The sequence below is a fragment of the Colletotrichum acutatum genome (genome assembly GCF_030867785.1).
Source record: "Colletotrichum acutatum strain CBS 112980 chromosome Unknown BDZ83scaffold_44, whole genome shotgun sequence".
In the NCBI taxonomy this organism is placed as follows: domain Eukaryota; kingdom Fungi; phylum Ascomycota; class Sordariomycetes; order Glomerellales; family Glomerellaceae; genus Colletotrichum; species Colletotrichum acutatum.
In genome coordinates, this window is record NW_026849038.1 from 198421 (window position 1) to 216951 (window position 18531).

Consider the following 18531-nt stretch of genomic DNA (forward strand, 5'->3'; position numbering starts at 1 on the left):
TGGTGGGCTTCGCGTAACCGGGATGGCCTCCAAACAGGTTCAAACGGGGTCAGGCTCTAGATCGCCGCAAGGGCTAGGCACGAGGGCGGAGGCCAAGCACTACCTAGCTGACGGCTCACGGCTGACGGCTCAGCGCCAAACTTGCGCTAGATTTAACCTTAGCACTAAGGGAAACAGGGTAAGATGTATGAGGAAACTACCGATCCCCACGAAAACGAAGGTCAGTATGGCATCTCTGGCTCCACCAAGGTACCTATTGCCTCTCGTGGCTTACAGATTCTTCATCTGGGGAATGCGCGGCATCGTCTTGGCCCTTCATACCTTGTGCAGCTGGGGAGGCGATGATGTCGCCGCCGGTTTTGGCGTGTCCTGGTCGCATACGGCCTAATCGGCTGACAAGGCGTGACGGATGATCGGCTGCCACCCATACCCAGCGACGCAAGGCCCCTCTGTTCATTGACAAACATCGAACCGGAACACGACAGGAAAGCCGGAAGACCAGAGCAGAGACTGCCAAGACAGAGACAGATTGGCCCCGTCGGTCTCTGTTGCCCAATGACCCTGCATGATGGACTATGCGTCGCCTCCTTCGACCACCCATTTCCCTCTTCTGGCAATTCATGAGTCGCCTGGAAGCGGAACAAGAGGCAAAGGGGGGGTTTTGAAAATAGGCAAACGCGGCTTTGGGGTTTGGTGTTGAGTTGCGGACTGCGCGGGAACATGGCCTATCCGTTCCCTTCAGGATCGCCGCCGAGAGAGAATGGAACGCGGGAATTGTTCGAGAAGACTGTCAGACAGAGCCGTGGTAGTGCCGTCCTCAGGTCATGTCTCTACCTACATCGAGTCGAGAGCTTGATGCCGATGCGAGTGCGATTATTCGCCGCGCCGGAATGGCGGCAAAGGCGGCCAACGAATGGGACGAATACCACTGAGTAAGCTGATGTGACAGCCATCCGCGGAATGCGATTCGCACTTCAGGTGACTGGAGCTGGGAAGGCTGAGGGTCTCGACTAACAAACACAGCTGGAAATCCCCGGGAATGCCCTACGGTCTTTTCGGGGGTTGCCCAGGCGTGTTCCACGACTTAGAAGACAGCGAGCCCCCTGCCAAAAGCCCGAAGGATTCGGCCCCGCTCTCGGCGCGGGGATAACGGCAGAGCGGGGCCATTATCGGCCTCTCGAGACCTACCCGGGACTCGGTGATTTTCCTCGGTGAATTCATCCCCGCTCCATGTAAGCCGGACCTTAGGCTGAGATCTTGCATTGTAGCGCGTTGATATATATTGACGGAGAGATTTGATAGACTCAGACAGTTTCCGTCATCAAGTTCTAATTCGAAGAAACCTCTCACACGCGCATCGCAGTGATCCAAATTCATCACCTCAACCGCAGATTCAATCATGAGTGACCTCTCCGAGACTTTCACCACGCTAGCATCTCAGCTTTCGCAGCTGGCGACTTCGACCTCAAGCGATGATGAAAAAAACAACGCCGCCGTTGACATTGCAACAAAGATCCTCACGGCAACTCGAGGACCGATACCAGACTGGATGGACCGGATGATTAACGTCATGGAACTGACTGGACTGAAGGTGCTACTTGACTGGAACGCCCTGGATATGATACCGTCGGAAGGCTCTATCACATATGCTGACTTGGCCCAAAGGCTGTCCGCGGATGAGCCTTTACTTCGTAAGTCGGCTCACTCAATTGCCCAAACTGTCGATGAATTTCGACATTGACATCTGAAAAAGGACGGCTAGCATGGGTTCTTGTTTCTAGTGGTATGCTACGTCAAGTTGGTAAAGACAAAATTGCGCATACAGAAAAATCTCGCCAATATCTTCCCGGGACGCCTGATGAGCTCTTGCTGCACATGATGTGAGGCTTCAGAAGACTCTCCCGTTGAATGAACAATCATCTGACATCCTCCAGGTTTGAGGAGCATGTTATGACGGCTCTGAAGCTACCCGAGTACTTTGAACAGTACGGCCGCCGGGAGCCGGCCACTCGCCGGCACACTCCCTATGCCTTTTCACGCGGTCAGCCAGAAAAAGAGATTTGGGAGATTCACCAAGAGAACCCTGCGCAGGTAAAGAGGTTTATGGGAGTAATGGAGACAGTGCAGTCATTCATCCCTCTAGTTGGAATCTACGACTTTGGCTGGGTGGAGACGAAGCTGTCTGAGCAGCACGACAGGCCGCTCCTTGTGGATGTGGGTGGCAGCAAGGGCCATGCTATCAAGGCCATTATGAAGGAGAACCCTTTCATTCCAGCCGATCGCATCACTCTACAGGACAGAGATGAGGTGATTCAACAGGTTGTCGAACTCAAAGATTCAGGGCTCGATGGCGTACACCTTCAGGTACACGATTTCCACAAAGCGCAACCTGTCAAAAGTACGTTTACATGCTTTCGAAATCTTTCACGTGTCCATGAAGATCAGCTGACACATACAGACGCACTGATTTATTGGATCCGGCGATGTCTGCACGACTATGGAGACGACGACTGTGCCACGATGCTCACGCAGCTATCGGATGCCATGAGTTCGGACAGCAAGGTACTCATCGTCGAGTACGTCCTTCCGAGCCCTCCCCCGCCCATTGGCGCCATGACAGACTTCAGCATGCTCGGAATTGGAGGAAAAGAACGGACAGCCAATGACTGGGAGATGCTTGTTGCTAGGTCTGGGCTTAAGATTGAGAAGATTCATGGCCTAGACATGAAGATGCAGGTCATTGAATGTGTCAAGGCCTGATTTGGATAGGAATGAGCGCCATGGCCTTTGTTGATAAACTACCGTAGATTAGTTCTTGATGTCGTGATTTGATAAATGATCACTACTTGGGTACTGAATTTCGAGGCTTTCTTCAATTGAACCAATATTGTGCCTTGGCCCGAAAGGGTTCACACTGGGGTGTTTCGATGGCTATTTTGGTTTCCGATAAACAACAACTCGTCTCCCTGAGCGGCATAATGAATCCCGTGGAGTTCAAGAACGTCCGTGTATGAACGGAGCCGCAGACAAAACTTTCCTGCCCTAGGTAATTAACACATATTCGTGTTTCCCCGGAAGTTTCTCTGTCTCCATGTTTGTCCTGGAACCTGTCATGAAACAACCTTAAGTCCATCGGCAAACTCTACTCTATTTGACACATGCCTAGATGCGGGCATATGCGGGTGAGTCCCCGCATAGTGTGCCTACCCAAATCTTCAATCATTGAACATTGGATGATCCTACCATCGTCATAGTTAGTAAAGGAACGGGGTGGTAAATGTGTCAAAACCTGTTGTGAACAAACCTTGTGCATCGCCCAAATTTCGTCCAAATAGAACACACGATCAAGATCTGGTCGGACATCTCCGTTACCAAGCCATGCCATTCGATGATCATAGTCTTCGGCCCTCTCGTATTCAAAATCTTCCCATCGAGGGTGACGCAGCGCGGTGTACCCGTGTAGACAAGACCCAGGCCACAGGGTTCGGATCTTGGCCTTTCCAGAAGCTCCGTTCTTGTACCACGATTTGCAGTTGCCTGAATTGTGAGAACCATAGTAGATGGTGTTAGTCTCCTTTCCGGCAGCCGAGTCGTGAAAGAAAGCTCGGTAGCAAACGGCTCACCTGAATACACAGTTCTGTCAAAGTAGTTGTCTGTGTACTGAAGAAATGATTCGACAGCATCTTCCTTTACTACAATGCTCTTGTAGCCTTCTCGGATGCACTTTTGGATGCACTTGGTGGCGTAGGCAATTTGTTGCTCCATCAGAATGAGCAAGGACCCTGATCCAACGCCAGACTGAGCGCTTAGAATTGGAAAGCTGCCAAACAGATAAGCGTATGTAACATTAAGGAAATCGAACGCTCGATAATTGCGTACAAGTTAGGCATCTGAGGAACGCAGACAGCCAAGTACTGTTTGACATCTTTGGCCCACATATCTTGCAAATTGATGTTGTTTGAGCCATAGATCGGGAAGCTGGGTACAGCAGAGACGTCCTGTTTACGTGTGTTAATCCTGAGATGAGGCATTGAATAGCGAATGTAACTCACAAAGCCAGTAGCGCAAATAATTGCGTCAAATTCAAGTTCGCGGCCATCTGCTGTCACCAGACCTTTCTCAGTGAACGATGCTAGCTCTTGAGAACAGAACTCAACATTGTCTGCTGTCAGACTCTCGAGGTAACCTGGAAAAAGTCGTCTCATGTTAGCCAACTTCTATGCTTGTTCACTCTAAGGTGATTGAAGGGATTGTGTCAATGAGATCTTGGGGAGCGTACCCGGCCCCGGCGTGAGGCGTTTGCAGGCAACTGGGAAGTCGGGTATAAGCTTCTCAGCAATCTCAGGTTTGGATGCAAGCTTCTCCAGCATCTTTTCCTCTATAATTTGTCGAGCTTCCAGCTGCAATGGTTGACCCTGTTCGGTGATCTTGTGTACGGCGTTGAGGCCTCGCTCCAACTCTCGACGAAACTGAGAGTAGAACTCTTCGTTTGTAAAGCTTTTCCTTTCTTCGGGAGAGAACGCATCTGGGTGACTTCAGCATCAAAGGGCTCGAGTTTCTGGATCTCAGAAGGGACCAACTTACGGTTACTAGCTCCTGCACCTTCATTGAGGCGTTCAAGAAAGGCCGAGGCAAATGTAGACGAGATCCAAGCTGGTAATGATTGTTTGGTAAGTAAATTGTCAACATTACCTTGCGGAAGAATATCGGTTTACTTACTGCGACTCCTTATAAAGTTTGTAACATGTTTTGCTTTCCTCTGCATTTGTGGCATGATCTGAATCGCACTAGACCCCTACACAGACGCAATACGGTTAGAAAGAATGAAGAGCTGTCTATCAGGACTGCTTTTGCGACTTACTACACCAATCACAGCAACTCTCTTGTCTTTCCATGAGAATCCTTCTTGAGCTTCCTCCTTGGCAGCATCCCAATTTGCAGAATGATGCAAAATGCCCCTGTATCGTTCTCGGCCTGTACACTATTTGTTAGGACAGTCGTGCCTGCCCTGATGGGCATTGTCTAAAGAATCTTAGTTGTGAGATGTGAGCTTACCCGCAATCGTCGGCCACTTGGGTTTTGACAAAAGACCAGTGGCGTACAAGAAGTAGTCTGCCTCATCTACTTTCTCCTCATTCTTGTCGAGATCTAACACTCTGACAGACCATTTTCCGCGATCCTGGGACCACTCGGCTCCAACGACTCTGTGACGCAGCTTGATAAGGCTTTGCAACTTGTAGTGGTCGACAACTCTCTTCAAGTATCTGTGGATCTCTGGACCAGGCGCATAGAATTCCGACCACTGGGTGTTCTGGCAAAAGGAGTACTGATAGCTGTGAGCTGGGATATCGCAGGCGGCACCTGCGTATCGATTGTGATGCCACACTCCGCCGACATCGTCTGCAGCTTCGTAAATCTGGAAGTCAACGTCTCGTATATGCTCCCGCATGTGGATTGATGCCCCAATGCCACTGAACCCCGCGCCAACGCAGATGACCCGGACTTTGCGATCAGCGTCAATGGTCCGCTCAAGAAGAGGAGCCGCCCATGAGTAATCTACTTCTTCCCTGTCACGAGTTTTTATAAGCATGTTTCTTGCGATAGTTTAGTGAGAGGACACAGAGCTAGACTCACTGCAGTTCTCCCAGGGAGTTGCCGTTGGTTGTGCAATGCGACACACCATCGTTCTGGATCATGATGAATGATCGAAGGGGTTCAAGTCTCTATCAAATACCTTCTTTGAATTATCTACTAGTATCGTGCTTCCGACGAAAGTCACACGTTGTGTGAGCTTGCCGTTGCCTACTCATGAAATTTAGGTCTGTCGTGGTTGAAGGGAGAAATGCCAACTGCAGCAACATTGGGGTTCGTCGACACACTACCCACGGCTCACGGCAATCCGACATGACCGCCATGCCGGATTTAAAGCCGAAATAATAGTGTAACCCGCGCATCTCCATGTTTGGTAGGTTTGGCAAGGCTGGTGTTTGGGTGAACGATTTCAGATGAGGGGTAAGTTCGGCAGATGTTAGCCAACCCCCCACGAGACTAAACATGGCTGCCGTAGGGTACGTGGGACCATCACCTTCTTTAGCACTCGTCATAGACACATCCGGCTATTCTCCGCGGGATAGTCCAATCTTGGATAACCATACGTTGTTTGTGGCTGTCGGAAGCCCGCTATCTCCTCACCATAGTCTTCACTTGCCTCTTTACATCCATGGCCCGATGCGCGTGTGCGGCGCAATCTGGTGGTTATAATCAAGTAACAAATGGGGAAAAGAAGCATCGATGCAAGACATCTCTTGTAATTTTCTAGGCATATAGTGAGATCTCCCATGTTTTGATGGTTTCACAGACCCTAAGAGTTTCTATGAATAAGTCGTCACATTTCCGACATGTACAGATTGGTATTTAGATGTACGGAGCTGAACTTGATTGTGGAATGGTCCACGTCTTAGACTTAATGTACTTCGAATCTTACCTTTCTAAAGTCTTCCCATGCTAGATAGAGTTCACAGAAAGTCATTCGGTTTCTGGGTCCAATCGAATTAATTCGCGAGAGAATATCACTTGGACCGGGAAGAAAGAGCCAGAACGTACTTCTAGTCTGCTGTCTCTAACGCACACATCTTTCGGGGTTGATCTTCAAGCCACAACTGAAATGTCGTCTTTATATGTAATCCTTCTTCTCAACAAACTCAGAATAGCTGAATCGTAGCACTTATTAAGAGCTCGTGGATTTGAGCATGAGCTTTTGAGTCTGATAGTACCAATTCGCCGACTCCAGGTAATGTGCCATAGGGTAGGTACACGGTAGAGTTTAGAAGCTAGAGGATGCGAAAGAATGATAACCACACTGCGAGTTGAGTGCACTTCAGAACTTGTACTTTTATTCAGTGTTGCCTACGTGAATATTACTGTAAAAGAGGGGTCGGATGGTGACTAGGTGCCAGTATTAACGAGATAATACCCATATCGAAGTGAAAACTTTCACTTCTCCTGAGTTTGATGATTGTGCATTGCAATGAGTGTTCGAGGTCTGTGACGTCAAAGTCTTCAAACTTTGAAGGTACAAATGATTCGGAATAATAGTGCTATTACGACCTAGGGGAAGCCAAGCACATAGAACAATATTGATTGCGGCCATTTCTTCAAGGAGGATCTTGTCACAGCGAACCACACAATATGTATGAGCCAGTGATTTGCTCTCGAGACTAGATAAGAAGTAAGCTGCAGTTGAATGCAGCCGCATCTATCCCATTTCATGAGCTTTTGCAAGGCCCGGTGTTCCTGTTATCCAATGGTATTCGCCATCGCTGGTTTCGTGGCATTGGGGATTCAATCCGACTTCGGACCAGGAGTCTCAGCATCTATACTTCCTCTGCCCGGAACGATTCGACGTGATTGGGGAAAGCTATTGTCAATCAGTTTAGAATCATGCTATTGTTCATATTGATCCATCCAACGCTGCCCGCGTAGCGATATCGTGGGGTTGGGAGAAGAGGCTGATGACGCCATCTGAGAACCGATAACGTGACGTTCCACCAGGATGGTGAAAACCGCAGAACAAATGCCCGTAACAGGCAAAGCCCAGGGAAGGCCCCTCATCCCCGGACCATCGCGACATCAGGAACCCAACCAAAAGGCATGGGATCTGCGTTAGATCAGATGTGTTCCTGGCGGTGACCGCTTGTTGGGAGATTGGCTTGCAGGTGCACTGATGAGAGGGCTTACCAAGCACGCAATCCTACTGTACAACTTACCAATCAGTAATGTACCGTTTTGTTGATCTACATAATTATATAAGACGGCCTTAGAATTCGTTTCATGGTGAATGTTTCGAAGCCGGCCACACAGACAATTAAACTCTATCAACTCTTATGAAAATCTGCCGCTCTACTCCCCGAAACTTCCGGTCTTCTCCTCAATTTCCCCTCATCTCAACACCGCAACAATGGCATCAGTCACCGTCTACGACGCAGTCATTCCCACTTTCACCAAGGGCCTCAAGACCTTTGATCACATCCTGACAAAGGCTGAGGAGCACGCCAAGGCCAACAACGTGGATGTCAACACTTACCCAGAGGCTCGTCTTGTTGAGGACCAACTCCCCCTCACATTCCAGGTCCAGAATGCGACAAAGACTGTCAAGACAAATATCAGCCGTCTGACTGGTGTTGAGTTGGAGCCGTACGAGAACACGGAGAAGACTATCGCGGATCTCCACAAACGCATCAAGGATGCTCTGGACCTCCTGAGTAAGGTCGATGCGGCGACTGTCAACGCCAAGGCTGACTCGCAAGTTGACTTGTAAGTGCTTGTCACATGAATTGAGACAGAATATAGAAGAGATATCTAACATCATCTAAGGCCTATCTTTGGTGGCAAGACGTTGAAGGTTACCGCGAAGGAGGCAGCTTTGAGCCATGGAGTTCCAAACTTCTTCTTCCACTTGAATGCAGGATACGCAATTTTGAGATCCAAGGGTGTTCCGGTTGGAAAGGCCGACTACCTCGGCAGTTTTGTTGCTCAGTAATGTCTGGGCTGTGGTTCTACAAAAGAAATTAATAAACTTGATGATACTGCGGGAGTCGGGCAAAAAGTAAAAGCCTTGGCCACGTAAAGATCCGGAGAAAATGTATTTTCAACAAGAACCTCAGCACACAGATGGCCACAGCTTACACCCATCAAGTCACAGAAGGAAAGAAGAAGCACACGGACAAAACAAGATGGCGGTCTACCATAAGATGAGCTTGTGCAGCAAAAAAATCATGCTGCTGGGAGTACATCATGAACGACCAACCTGGGACTCGAACCCAGAATCTTCGGATTAGGAGTCCGACGCCTTACCATTTGGCCAGCCAGCCAGAACTACAAGATCTGCCTTGCGAATGGTTGATTCCATCAGCAAACGTTGTGGAAATCATGGTCCAAGATTCAAGAGTCGGGTACGATTTGCTGCATTAGAATGGGTCGCAACGGAGCTGGGCGGGTCTGTAGTAATGTGAATACGTAATCCCTCATAGCATGCTTCACTCACTTTTCAATAGGGCAAGAGGAGTTGGAGTCTTACTCTCCGTATATGAACGAGAAGATGCAAAACTATAAGAGATAGTCGGTTCCGTTTTGATATTCGTACTCCTCCCTGAATGTGCGATGATTTCTGCGATTGATTGCATAGTTCAACCCTAGTCTCCCAAAGATTTGGAGAGGGTGATCACCTGACGAAGACTAAAGTTTACCAGTTGCGTGGGACAGCTCATCATGGGGGTAAATTAACAGGCATGCTGATCCTCCACGATGATAGCAGATTAAATTCTTGATGCGATTGGATTCTGGCTAACAAAGACATGAGGATCAGGAACAACAGTCTGACCGTCTTGACAAGCCGAATCGATCTTTATGGCTTCGCCGTGCCCTGTTCCCCTCACGCTCCAGGAACCGGACCCTTCTACTCCACTACACAGGGCCTGTCACCGGCGCAGCGCCCGTTGGATCGACCCGCAATGGATGACGAGTGACACACCAGGCGGACGTGCCAGGGGTTTCGGCGGGCTATTCTGGCTCGCGCGGTGGAATTCAGCGAGGAATAAGCGAATATTCCTTGTTCATCCCCAGGGAGTCTGCTGTATCCTCAAAAAAAGATGGTGTTTCCGCGCTTCCCCTCTCTGGAGACGTTTACCTAGTCTCGGGACATCAACGAGTCATTGATTGTTGTGACACCTTCGTATTTCTTTGAATTCTCATAAGCGCGAGAACATGTAACAATACAGCTGCCGTACTGCCCGGAGCCTGCCCACGGAGCAGGTTGCCTGTAAACGTTATCACGGACAGGCAGCAACAGAGACTGGCCGTACAGTCCGTGAGCCTCCCCTTCACGCCGTTGAGCGTCACATCGGCCAAGAAGATACATACCCGCGGGATTCCGGATCGGAGAGATGAACTCTATGCGCGGGCCTCAGTGAAGCTTGCCAACGATCGTTACAATCGGCTCAGATGCCAGCGGGATTTGCGCGGTGACGATCAACACGATGAAAGGGAACATTGATGAATTGATAAATAATGCATTGGCACCCAGAGAGACGATTGCCGAGGATGACTACAGGTGGCCGATGCTCTACCGAAGCCTTACGCACTGCCGTCTTGGGCTCATTTCGAGGCTCTTTGGGGTATCCCAGCATCTGAGAGCAGAAGAATGGCAGGCAGCACCACAGAAGCATTGGAGAAGATCAGGCTTATTCACTTTGAGTCTTGGATTCTTTGGCGCGATTGCGCAACTCATCGGAGACTCGGAATCTTCATTGTCTCCGCTCATTTCAATACGAGGGTGTGCACAATATGGCGAGAATGATGACTGATAGGACCAGCACGATGCTGCTTCATCCCCTCATCTACCGTAGGCGTTGCACCGCGATAGCCACTATTCGCTTGGAATCATGTTGAAGGGGCAAAGTGGAGGTGTCGAGGAGGAACGAAAACAAGGCACAAACGCATCTCGCGCGAAGGAAGCACGTTTCGCAACTGCATGAATCCACAGGATAAGCATTCTGTTCCTGGATCCCTCTCATGTAAGCTTACTCTACCTTACTCGGTGGAACTTTTCCATGCATCCTCCACGCACCACAGCAGCAGCACGTGGATTAACTGAGCAGATGAACGATTCAGTCCCTCCCCTGCCAAGTTAGCCAAGTTGGATGTGCAGGTGATGATGCAGAAACACCTTCGACAGCTGCTACAGCTCTTGCATCGCACATGGACCATGGGTTCCTGGAGATGCCCCCCTAACGGACAAAGGTGTCACAGGGAACAAACACACCCACAATTTTGGGATGCGATTCATTCACCCAAAACATCGCCTGAACTTGCGGAGCTCGACCCAAATTGCTTCCGGGCGTGTGTCGGACGACTGTTGCAACCTATTCGAACGTCTCACATCATTAAGAAACGTCCATCGAGCCGCAAAGGCCGGCTCGGATCCGGACCGCGTTTGACGGTTTGTCATTATTCTTCAGCGCTGACGGAGCCGTCAGAATGCAGGCATCCTCATGCGGCGATCTTCAACACCCTGTACTGCCCCGCGTGTCTCCAAAAAACACGTTCTAAGCAGACCCTTGGCGCTAAAGTCTGGTAAACGAAGTCCGGATGGAGTTTGGCTTTGACCCCTTCCAACTTTCATGAGCCAGTAGATCTCGCGAGACGAACCTTTTCTGGTGGACATTGCGCACCGACAAAGCCCAATTGCAAAGTTGCAAGATCGAAGTCGATGTCGTGTTGCATGCTTCGATAGAATATCTTACTCGTTCTTGTGAAATAGGCGTGTAGGATCGCAGTGATGATGAGCTCTCGGACCTCCCTACTGGCATGTCACTTTATGTTATGACTGGCGGCGGCGAAGGGAAAGGGGGCTGTCCTTGAGGAGCCTATAGTGGGACAAATGCTTCAATGGGCTTTACAATGAACTTATTAACCATGTCACGGGCTGACGTGACGCCCTTTTCTATAGTCCCTGCGATGAGCGGGGCTAGTTCCGGTCTCCGGGTGTCTCTCGAAATCTCTCCCATCTATAATTCGTCCGGATAGCCATGCTGATGCTCCCGGTAGGCTTCTTCTTTGAGCATACCCATCGTCTATCTGTATTGGACTTCGGGTGGCATGCTTGACACCAGGACCGTGCTCTGCAGTGCAGAAGGATGCACCTGTCAAACTTCTCAGCAGATTCTCCATATCCCACCTTGTCCGCCAATAAAGCCGCTGATCCTTCACTTCGCGGGGAACGCCACTGGCTCATCCAATGGCAATGGGCTGAAGTTTAATTCTCGTTGCCGCAGCTGTGGCTTGAATATGGTACGAAGAGAACAAACGATGCGTGGCAAGACACGCCATCGTCGGGCCAAACGTCGGAGCCAAACGGGCCTTTGTATTGACGGTCGTCCAAATCAAGTCGAGAGGCGTTGCAGAGTATTCGTTGCCCGTTTCCCCCCGGCTCGTCCCTCCGACGGCGTGGTTACGCTCAGACCCTCGTCTGCCAGGTTCTGACCAATGCGATTCATGGAGTGGCATGATTTACCAGATCCACGCTTCGAAGAGGCTGCCAGACTTGCCAGGCGTGCCAGGGTCCTTCAACGCCAAGCTGGAAAGGCTGGATTCGACGACGAGAGCGAAGAACAAGGAACTTGGGTGGACCCCCCCCCCTCTCTCACCGGCTCGGCCGCCGTCGCCGAATTTGCTTGGTTGAGTTGCAATAACGAATCTGCCCTCCCATACTCCGTAGTGAGTAATCGATACCGGTGAGAGCGCGGCTGAGACGTCCAAGGTCCTAAAATACTACCTCTTTCGTGCGAGAGCGAGAAAGTTGAAAAGAGATCCGGCCATAATTTTCATCTTTTCAGGTGATTTCCGTAGGCGAGTCGCTCACGGCATACTGTTACGCAAGAGGGTTGAGTATCCATCCATGATCAGCCTGGTCTTACGAAAAGGGACCTTTGAACTGTCTCTGTTTCACCCGATTCTGGAAGCCAAAGTCAGTCTGCCGATCAGATGAACAGATGATTCAGTCAAGGTCATTCGTCCATGGCTTTATTCAATATCTGTCTTCGTCCCGGCAGAAGGCTTCGCAGTCTATTTGATGCCCAATTTCGTTTTCCTGCCCGTCAGCAGCGATCGCCGATGCCTGGCAATTGCGCCAACAACCGCCAATACCTCTCAAATGCGAGTCAGCCGCGACCCTGGCGACATAAATCCCCGCGATAGTCTCCTCTTTCACCGAGAAGCGGACAGGAGTTACCCCGGTCCCTCTTCCGGGCTAGCAGGGACGGTATACGACTTTGGATACCCGGGGTTCGAGCCTACCACCCTGTCCAGCCGATCACCATTGGGCTATCTCTTTGACACATAGACATCGACTCCAACTCGGGGCCGACTCCCAAGTCCCCAGCTCCATATTTGCACATGCCAGGGGGTGGTCTGAGACACTGCAAGTCTCTCTATCAATGGCAGCTGAATCGCGGCGTCTCCAAAATGGCAGAAATCCCAGAATGCCTGCCGCCTTGGCCCGCGACAAGAGGAATGTAGTGCCGCCAAATCCATGCGCCGTCAGCGTGCCAGCGTACCAGCAAAGCCGGGAGATTGCCGTCATCTGCGCGTCGAGAATAACGTTGCGTCGCTAGGCTGGCAGACCTCCAACACCGCAGACTGTCCACTGCCTGCCACCCTCCTCTCCTATTTCCCACCTTCCGGGTGCAGTCTAACATGACGAATCGAAGGGCCGTTAGTTCGTCTAAACCTTCATAACGACACGCGGAGCCGTCCCGGCATAGCTTACGCGCTACGGCTTTTCCGCTAGTAAACAAGGTGTCACTCCCCATTTGCCAACTCGTTAGGTCGTCATGCAGGTGTACGAAACTGCACAAAGGGTGTCATCAGAGAAGAAGCCGCGACCGTTGTGCTAGTTCTGCCCAGCTGTCTTCCTGTCTTCCGAGCAGTCTACCGCGCGCACGGCTCCTGCATTGCGTTCTTTCTGCCCAAAGGCAATCGACAATATCCTTGGAAATAGATTCGTCGATCCCACAGTGGTCTCCACGTCTAAGCCATATGAGACACGGAATATCAAAATCCTGAGGGTCCCTCGAGCGTGCGAGGCGTGCTAGTGTAGCAGTCTTTGCGGGCGGCTCCTGCTCCTCGATGTCTCACACCCTCTCTATGTTCTACCCCTTTCTCGAGCCACACCCGCGCAAAGGTGCCCCCTCGATCTAAGACCAGTCGAGGCTGGCATAGCCAAGCTTTCGTCAATATACAAAGACAGCATCCCTCGGCGTTTAGATTCCCATGCTTTTCATCGTCCGACGTCCCACAACTATCCCCATCATCAGCCGCCGTCGAAAGGAACGAAAAAGCGCATTGCCACGTGCCAGTACTCGTGGACTACGACTACCAATGCTTCTTGATCCCACTATCAGCCAAGCATAGCTGTCAGCGTCGTTCAAGGGGAATTTGCAGGCAGCATGGAGGTCCCTCCAGGAATGAGCCCGGACGATTCGCGGGTGCCCATCGTCGTCGGCGTCACGAGCTTTGTGCTTTCAGTTGCCTTCCTGGCTGTATCAATACGAGTGTACACCAGAATATTCGTGATACGGCAATTTGGTATGGATGATTGGGCATCTGTCTTTGCTTTTGTAAGTTTTGGAAAGCCTTATCCATCCATTTACCCTGATTCTGATCATACTTCCATAGCTGTTGGTTCTTGGATGTGGCTTGGCTGTCGCACTGAGTAAGTCATACATATATATCTACGACTACATTCGATGGTGTCTAACAGCTTGAAGACACCAGAAATGGTCTCGGTCACCATGTTTACTTTCTTACTTCGGAACAAATTCAAGACTACATGAGGGTCAGTTAATATCTTGTACGATTCACTCCGCACATCTGTTAACACTTCGAAGACATTCTACGTCACCATTGTATTCTACAATGCAGCTCTGGCTGGTATCAAGATGACATTTCTCTTCCAATACTACCGAGTCCTGGCTGTCCAAAAGATGAAGAAGGTCTTTATTGCGGCGATGGTAATTGTCGGCGCATGGAGCATTTCGCAGATCCTTGTCGAGATCTTCATCTGTACCCCTATCCCGGCATTCTGGGACAAGACCATCGATGGCAAATGCATCCCGAACTACCCACAGTGGTACATCAACGCGGCAGGCAACATCATCACCGACATCATTGTATTCGTGCTGCCGCTTCCGGTCATTCACCGACTAAATTTAGCACGAGGCCAGAAATATGTCCTGCTTGGAATCTTCTGCCTGGGCTTTTTGTATGTCTCGCCCCATGATTACATGGCCATCTCGGGCTCTGACTGATAACTCGACAGCACATGTACCATATCATTCATTCGAATCCGATTCCTCAAGCTCGAAGAAGACTTCACTTGGCAAAATGTCGAGACCGCCGGCTGGTCCATCGGCGAACTCTGCTGTGGCCTCGTTTGCGCTTGCCTCCCGACGTTCCGACCTTTGGTATCTCGGTTTATTCCCGCCCTCTCGAGCCGTATTGCGAAATCCTCGAAATACCACAAGAACGGAGACTATTCTGAAAACACCGAAAGTACCTCACGCCACCGCGATCCCGAGCTTGGCGGGACACTTGGCAACCCGAACCACTACTCTGCCCGCTACTCGAAACGTCGAACTGGCTCAGCGGATAGCAAGGCTGATCTCTATGGCATCGCCAGCTACGATTTGAGCCATTCTGATGCGAGCCGCGAGGCAGGGCTGCCCATCCGAGCTTCCAGAGACAGCCCGGATTTCACCAGTCAGACCGATAAGATGCCGTCTCCATTACGGCAACAGGAGTCTATCGAATTGGGCGGGTATAGACCAAATCACCACGCCATAGTCGAAACAAGAATCGAAGCGGGAAGGAGAGTCTCTGATGACGAGATCGAGCTGCAGCCAGGAGCGCCGATCGAGGTCAAGTGTGATATTGTGCAGGTCTCTTCACAGAAAGTTGAGGCAAGGGGATTCTCATAAGCCAGCTGCTCTACAAATAGTGATGCATTGATAAGGAGAAACTTTGAACCATTCAGAGACGGCCTGTTAAGCCCAGAGATTACGTTGGCGTTGGAGATATCACTCTTTACTTACTAGATACCATTTTCTTTATTATTCAACATGGGCGGCTGATGTCGGATATTGGCTCGGGCTTTTGGCAAGATATTCTTATAATTACTATCACAAGGCCATTCTATTCTACAATCCCAGATTTTTCTCTCCATTGCTATACTCGGTGACTATTGAAGTCTCTTGTGCGTGGGATCTTAGTCCATCAGCAATGTCGATCATCCCTTTTTGAGGGCATCCTGGACCTTGCCGGATGCCCGTGATCAAAGTAGCAGGGGTGAATGATTAACACCTTTAGCCTAAATAACTCCCGTCTTTGCAACCACAAATTGGGACCCGATCGGTCTCTACTCCATGTCCTTGTGACCATGATTAATGGCCCGAGGTTTCTTCTAGTAGCAGCTTCTTCAGCCTCTGCCGCTCTGCTAAGATAGCAACAGAGCGACTGCTTGCCACCAGAGGAGAGACCCATATACCTCTTAGATCGACTGCGTCCTCTCAACGGCGAGGTGTTATGATGATGTTAGCTTTTGGTCTCACGAGAACAAAAGAATCTGTCGCTGTGTAACCCTGCCTTGCCTCAAGATCGGAATCCTCAAATTCCATGTCCATCTCCAAGAATATTGCTGCCAAAGCTAGAGACATCTCCATGTAGGCCATTCTGGTTCAAAGTCAACCATGGTCTGTTAAAAGGCGAATTGGGATCCCTTACGTTCTTCCAAGACATGCTCTCGGGCCTCTGGAGAAGGGAGAGAAAGCAGATTTGTCCTTTACCGCGGACTGCCCGTCGCCGATCCAGCGTTCTGGCATGAAGTCGTTAGGTCGTTCAAAATAGATTGGGTTTCTATGCATCGCCATGTTTGCAACGCCAATTTCCGTCTGAGAAGGGATGACGTCAATGTCCGCACTCTTGAGGTTGGGGTGGACGATAATATCAACTTACTCCCACTGGCAGAGGTATGCCGTGGAGAACGAAAGCACCATCGGATTGGAGGACCTGCCTCGGAATGAAACCCGCATTTGGTGGGAAGATTCTCAATCCTTCCTCTATCACAGCTCTTAGATATGGCAGGTGCTGAATCTTGTGGTAGCTCAACTCATCGTGCGTCGTGACTATAGATCTGACCTCCAAGGCCAGCTTGTCGTATGCATCTCTATGGGCCAACAAATGCCACAATATTGTCAAAAGCGCTGTAGATGTGGTATCAGACCCTGCCACAAACATGACGATCGCTTCGCCGAACAGCTCGCGATCGGGAAAGGGCGTGTCGGTGGTAGGACTTTTGGCCGTAAGGAGGTAATTAAAGATGTCTTGCCTGCCGGAGGGATTCTGTCTCTGTTTGATCATGGCGCCAATGGCCATCTGGCCATTTCAGTCTCAGATGCTGCTTGAGACAGAAGTTAAACTCACCTTTGCTGGATAGCCTCGAGTCGTAGAGCTGTATGAGAGCTTTCGAATCATGCGCTGCAACAAAGGCCATCTCCAAAGAGTACCCTCCTGAAAATCTCTCAGTCAAAATGCTTAAAGCATCGAAATAGTTGAAGGCGATTACTCGTACCAATGAGACAAACTTTGCCGCTTGCACTAAACCATCGCTGACCTTCGCCTTCTCTGTAGGGTTGCGAAGCAAGTCAAACGTTTCGCCAAAACAAACGTCCGATAAGATGTCAATCGTCAACGCTGATAAACAATCATCCAAGTTCACCTTGCCTTGACTTTTCATCACCTCGCAAAGCTTCCAAATATGCCCCATAAATGCTGGTTCCATAGCGTCTAGCTTCTTCTGAGAAAATGCTTGAGAGAGGATGGACTTCTTCTCTTTGTACGCAGCACCTATCGAAGAGAAACTACTTTGAAAGCCTGGGGTGAAGCTCTGGTAGAATGGCGATTTGTCGATTGGTGATGTCGCCGAGTAAACCTTCTGATAACCTTCCGTAGTGTTCACGGAGATCGTGCTCGGGCCCAGACGCACCAAAGGACCTAGCCATCTAAGTTAGCCAAAATCACTGAGAGCAATAGATTATAGTGATTACCGTATTGATCATGGAGTTTACAGAGCGTTTCATGTCTCATGTCTGTGTATAGCTGGTATGCGTGCCAAAAGTCGTTCAATTTGGCCAAGAAAGGCCCCGGGACTCGAGCCAGAGGATGGAAGAGCACATTGTAAGTGAGAGGGATGGTAAGCTACTAGAGTGAGCCTTGAATGCATTGTTTTGTAGATGTCCTCATGCGTGGTTTAACATACGAAACATATGATTGTAAGGATGACGGCAGCGACTTGGAGGCTGGGATCGTGCCAGCTAGCCGTTGCTTTCTGAGTCTCCATGGTTCATTCGGACTTGTGTTTGTTGGTCCGTTGAGTCCTGGGCGACGGCTCGAAGAGTGGCAATAAAGAGACAACATGTTCTCTTCCCCGTGATACTGTGATTTATAATTTCTCCTTATTAGTCTCTCTTTTCCTCGTAGACCAGACGGAGTACTTACCACATCGCCAATGGCACCTGAGTACAAGGATCGAGGATCCGCGGTCTAGCGCGGGGACCGCTCTCGACTGCCGAACTCAAAGAACGCGGCATGGCACGGAGAGCGGTGACCGCTGTGGGGTCTACCTCTGCCCAATGCTGTTTGCGCCCTATTATCCTTCTCCCGTCACCATGCAGCTTCCCAATCACTTATGGTGTTTTAAAATCATCACGTTGGGGAACATGAGGCATAGAGGACGTGAAGCTTTTTCTCAAACGATGAACTTTATAATCACCTAGTTTGAAGGAATTCTGACCTAGCCGGCATATTCCAATGTTCCGTGCCTAACAGCATCCCCAATGGTCCTTGCTATCACAGTTACAACGCCAGGACCACAGGCTAGCACGGATCCCACGGCGTTCAAGTGTTGCCTGTGAATGTGAC

General features: G+C 50.1%; 6 protein-coding genes and 1 non-coding gene across 7 annotated transcripts; 3 read left to right on the top strand and 4 right to left on the bottom strand.

The window, feature by feature from the left end:
* Positions 1 to 1023: 1023 nt before the first annotated feature.
* BDZ83DRAFT_620686 (O-methyltransferase) lies at positions 1024 to 2866 on the top strand. The gene is made up of 5 exons (XM_060508208.1): positions 1024 to 1211; positions 1269 to 1691; positions 1754 to 1880; positions 1935 to 2398; positions 2459 to 2866. Exons 2-5 carry the CDS (start codon positions 1400 to 1402, stop codon positions 2758 to 2760), a joined length of 1185 nt encoding a protein of 394 aa, XP_060365242.1. The 5' UTR covers positions 1024 to 1211; positions 1269 to 1399; the 3' UTR covers positions 2761 to 2866.
* Positions 2867 to 2983: 117 nt separating this feature from the next.
* BDZ83DRAFT_777708 (uncharacterized protein) lies at positions 2984 to 5449 on the bottom strand (the record flags this gene model as incomplete). Its single annotated transcript, XM_060515487.1, has 10 exons — positions 2984 to 3239; positions 3305 to 3537; positions 3624 to 3820; positions 3880 to 3998; positions 4053 to 4186; positions 4280 to 4525; positions 4585 to 4653; positions 4720 to 4795; positions 4862 to 4974; positions 5056 to 5449. The coding sequence occupies 10 exons, from the start codon at positions 5447 to 5449 to the stop codon at positions 3216 to 3218; spliced, it is 1605 nt and encodes a 534-aa protein (XP_060365243.1). The 3' UTR covers positions 2984 to 3215.
* Positions 5450 to 7957: 2508 nt separating this feature from the next.
* On the top strand, positions 7958 to 8539 carry BDZ83DRAFT_577177 (uncharacterized protein; the record flags this gene model as incomplete). Its single annotated transcript, XM_060504994.1, has 2 exons — positions 7958 to 8313; positions 8374 to 8539. The coding sequence occupies 2 exons, from the start codon at positions 7958 to 7960 to the stop codon at positions 8537 to 8539; spliced, it is 522 nt and encodes a 173-aa protein (XP_060365244.1).
* A 259-nt stretch (positions 8540 to 8798) lies between these two features.
* BDZ83DRAFT_t140 lies at positions 8799 to 8870 on the bottom strand. The gene has a single exon. It is a non-coding gene; the product is annotated as a tRNA-Arg (tRNA).
* An 815-nt stretch (positions 8871 to 9685) lies between these two features.
* Positions 9686 to 10318, bottom strand: BDZ83DRAFT_651573 (uncharacterized protein; the record flags this gene model as incomplete). Its single annotated transcript, XM_060510459.1, has 2 exons — positions 9686 to 9850; positions 10136 to 10318. 2 exons carry the CDS (start codon positions 10316 to 10318, stop codon positions 9686 to 9688), a joined length of 348 nt encoding a protein of 115 aa, XP_060365245.1.
* A 3833-nt stretch (positions 10319 to 14151) lies between these two features.
* BDZ83DRAFT_620704 (uncharacterized protein) lies at positions 14152 to 15776 on the top strand. The gene is made up of 4 exons (XM_060508209.1): positions 14152 to 14269; positions 14325 to 14392; positions 14445 to 14818; positions 14876 to 15776. The coding sequence occupies exons 2-4, from the start codon at positions 14387 to 14389 to the stop codon at positions 15531 to 15533; spliced, it is 1038 nt and encodes a 345-aa protein (XP_060365246.1). The 5' UTR covers positions 14152 to 14269; positions 14325 to 14386; the 3' UTR covers positions 15534 to 15776.
* An 8-nt stretch (positions 15777 to 15784) lies between these two features.
* BDZ83DRAFT_620707 (cytochrome P450) lies at positions 15785 to 18211 on the bottom strand. Its single transcript, XM_060508210.1, has 8 exons — positions 18109 to 18211; positions 17870 to 18045; positions 17658 to 17808; positions 17183 to 17604; positions 17035 to 17121; positions 16567 to 16986; positions 16336 to 16502; positions 15785 to 16284 (listed from the first exon to the last, which is right to left on the bottom strand). Exons 2-8 carry the CDS (start codon positions 17948 to 17950, stop codon positions 16122 to 16124), a joined length of 1491 nt encoding a protein of 496 aa, XP_060365247.1. The 5' UTR covers positions 17951 to 18045; positions 18109 to 18211; the 3' UTR covers positions 15785 to 16121.
* Between the last annotated feature and the right edge of the window lie 320 nt (positions 18212 to 18531).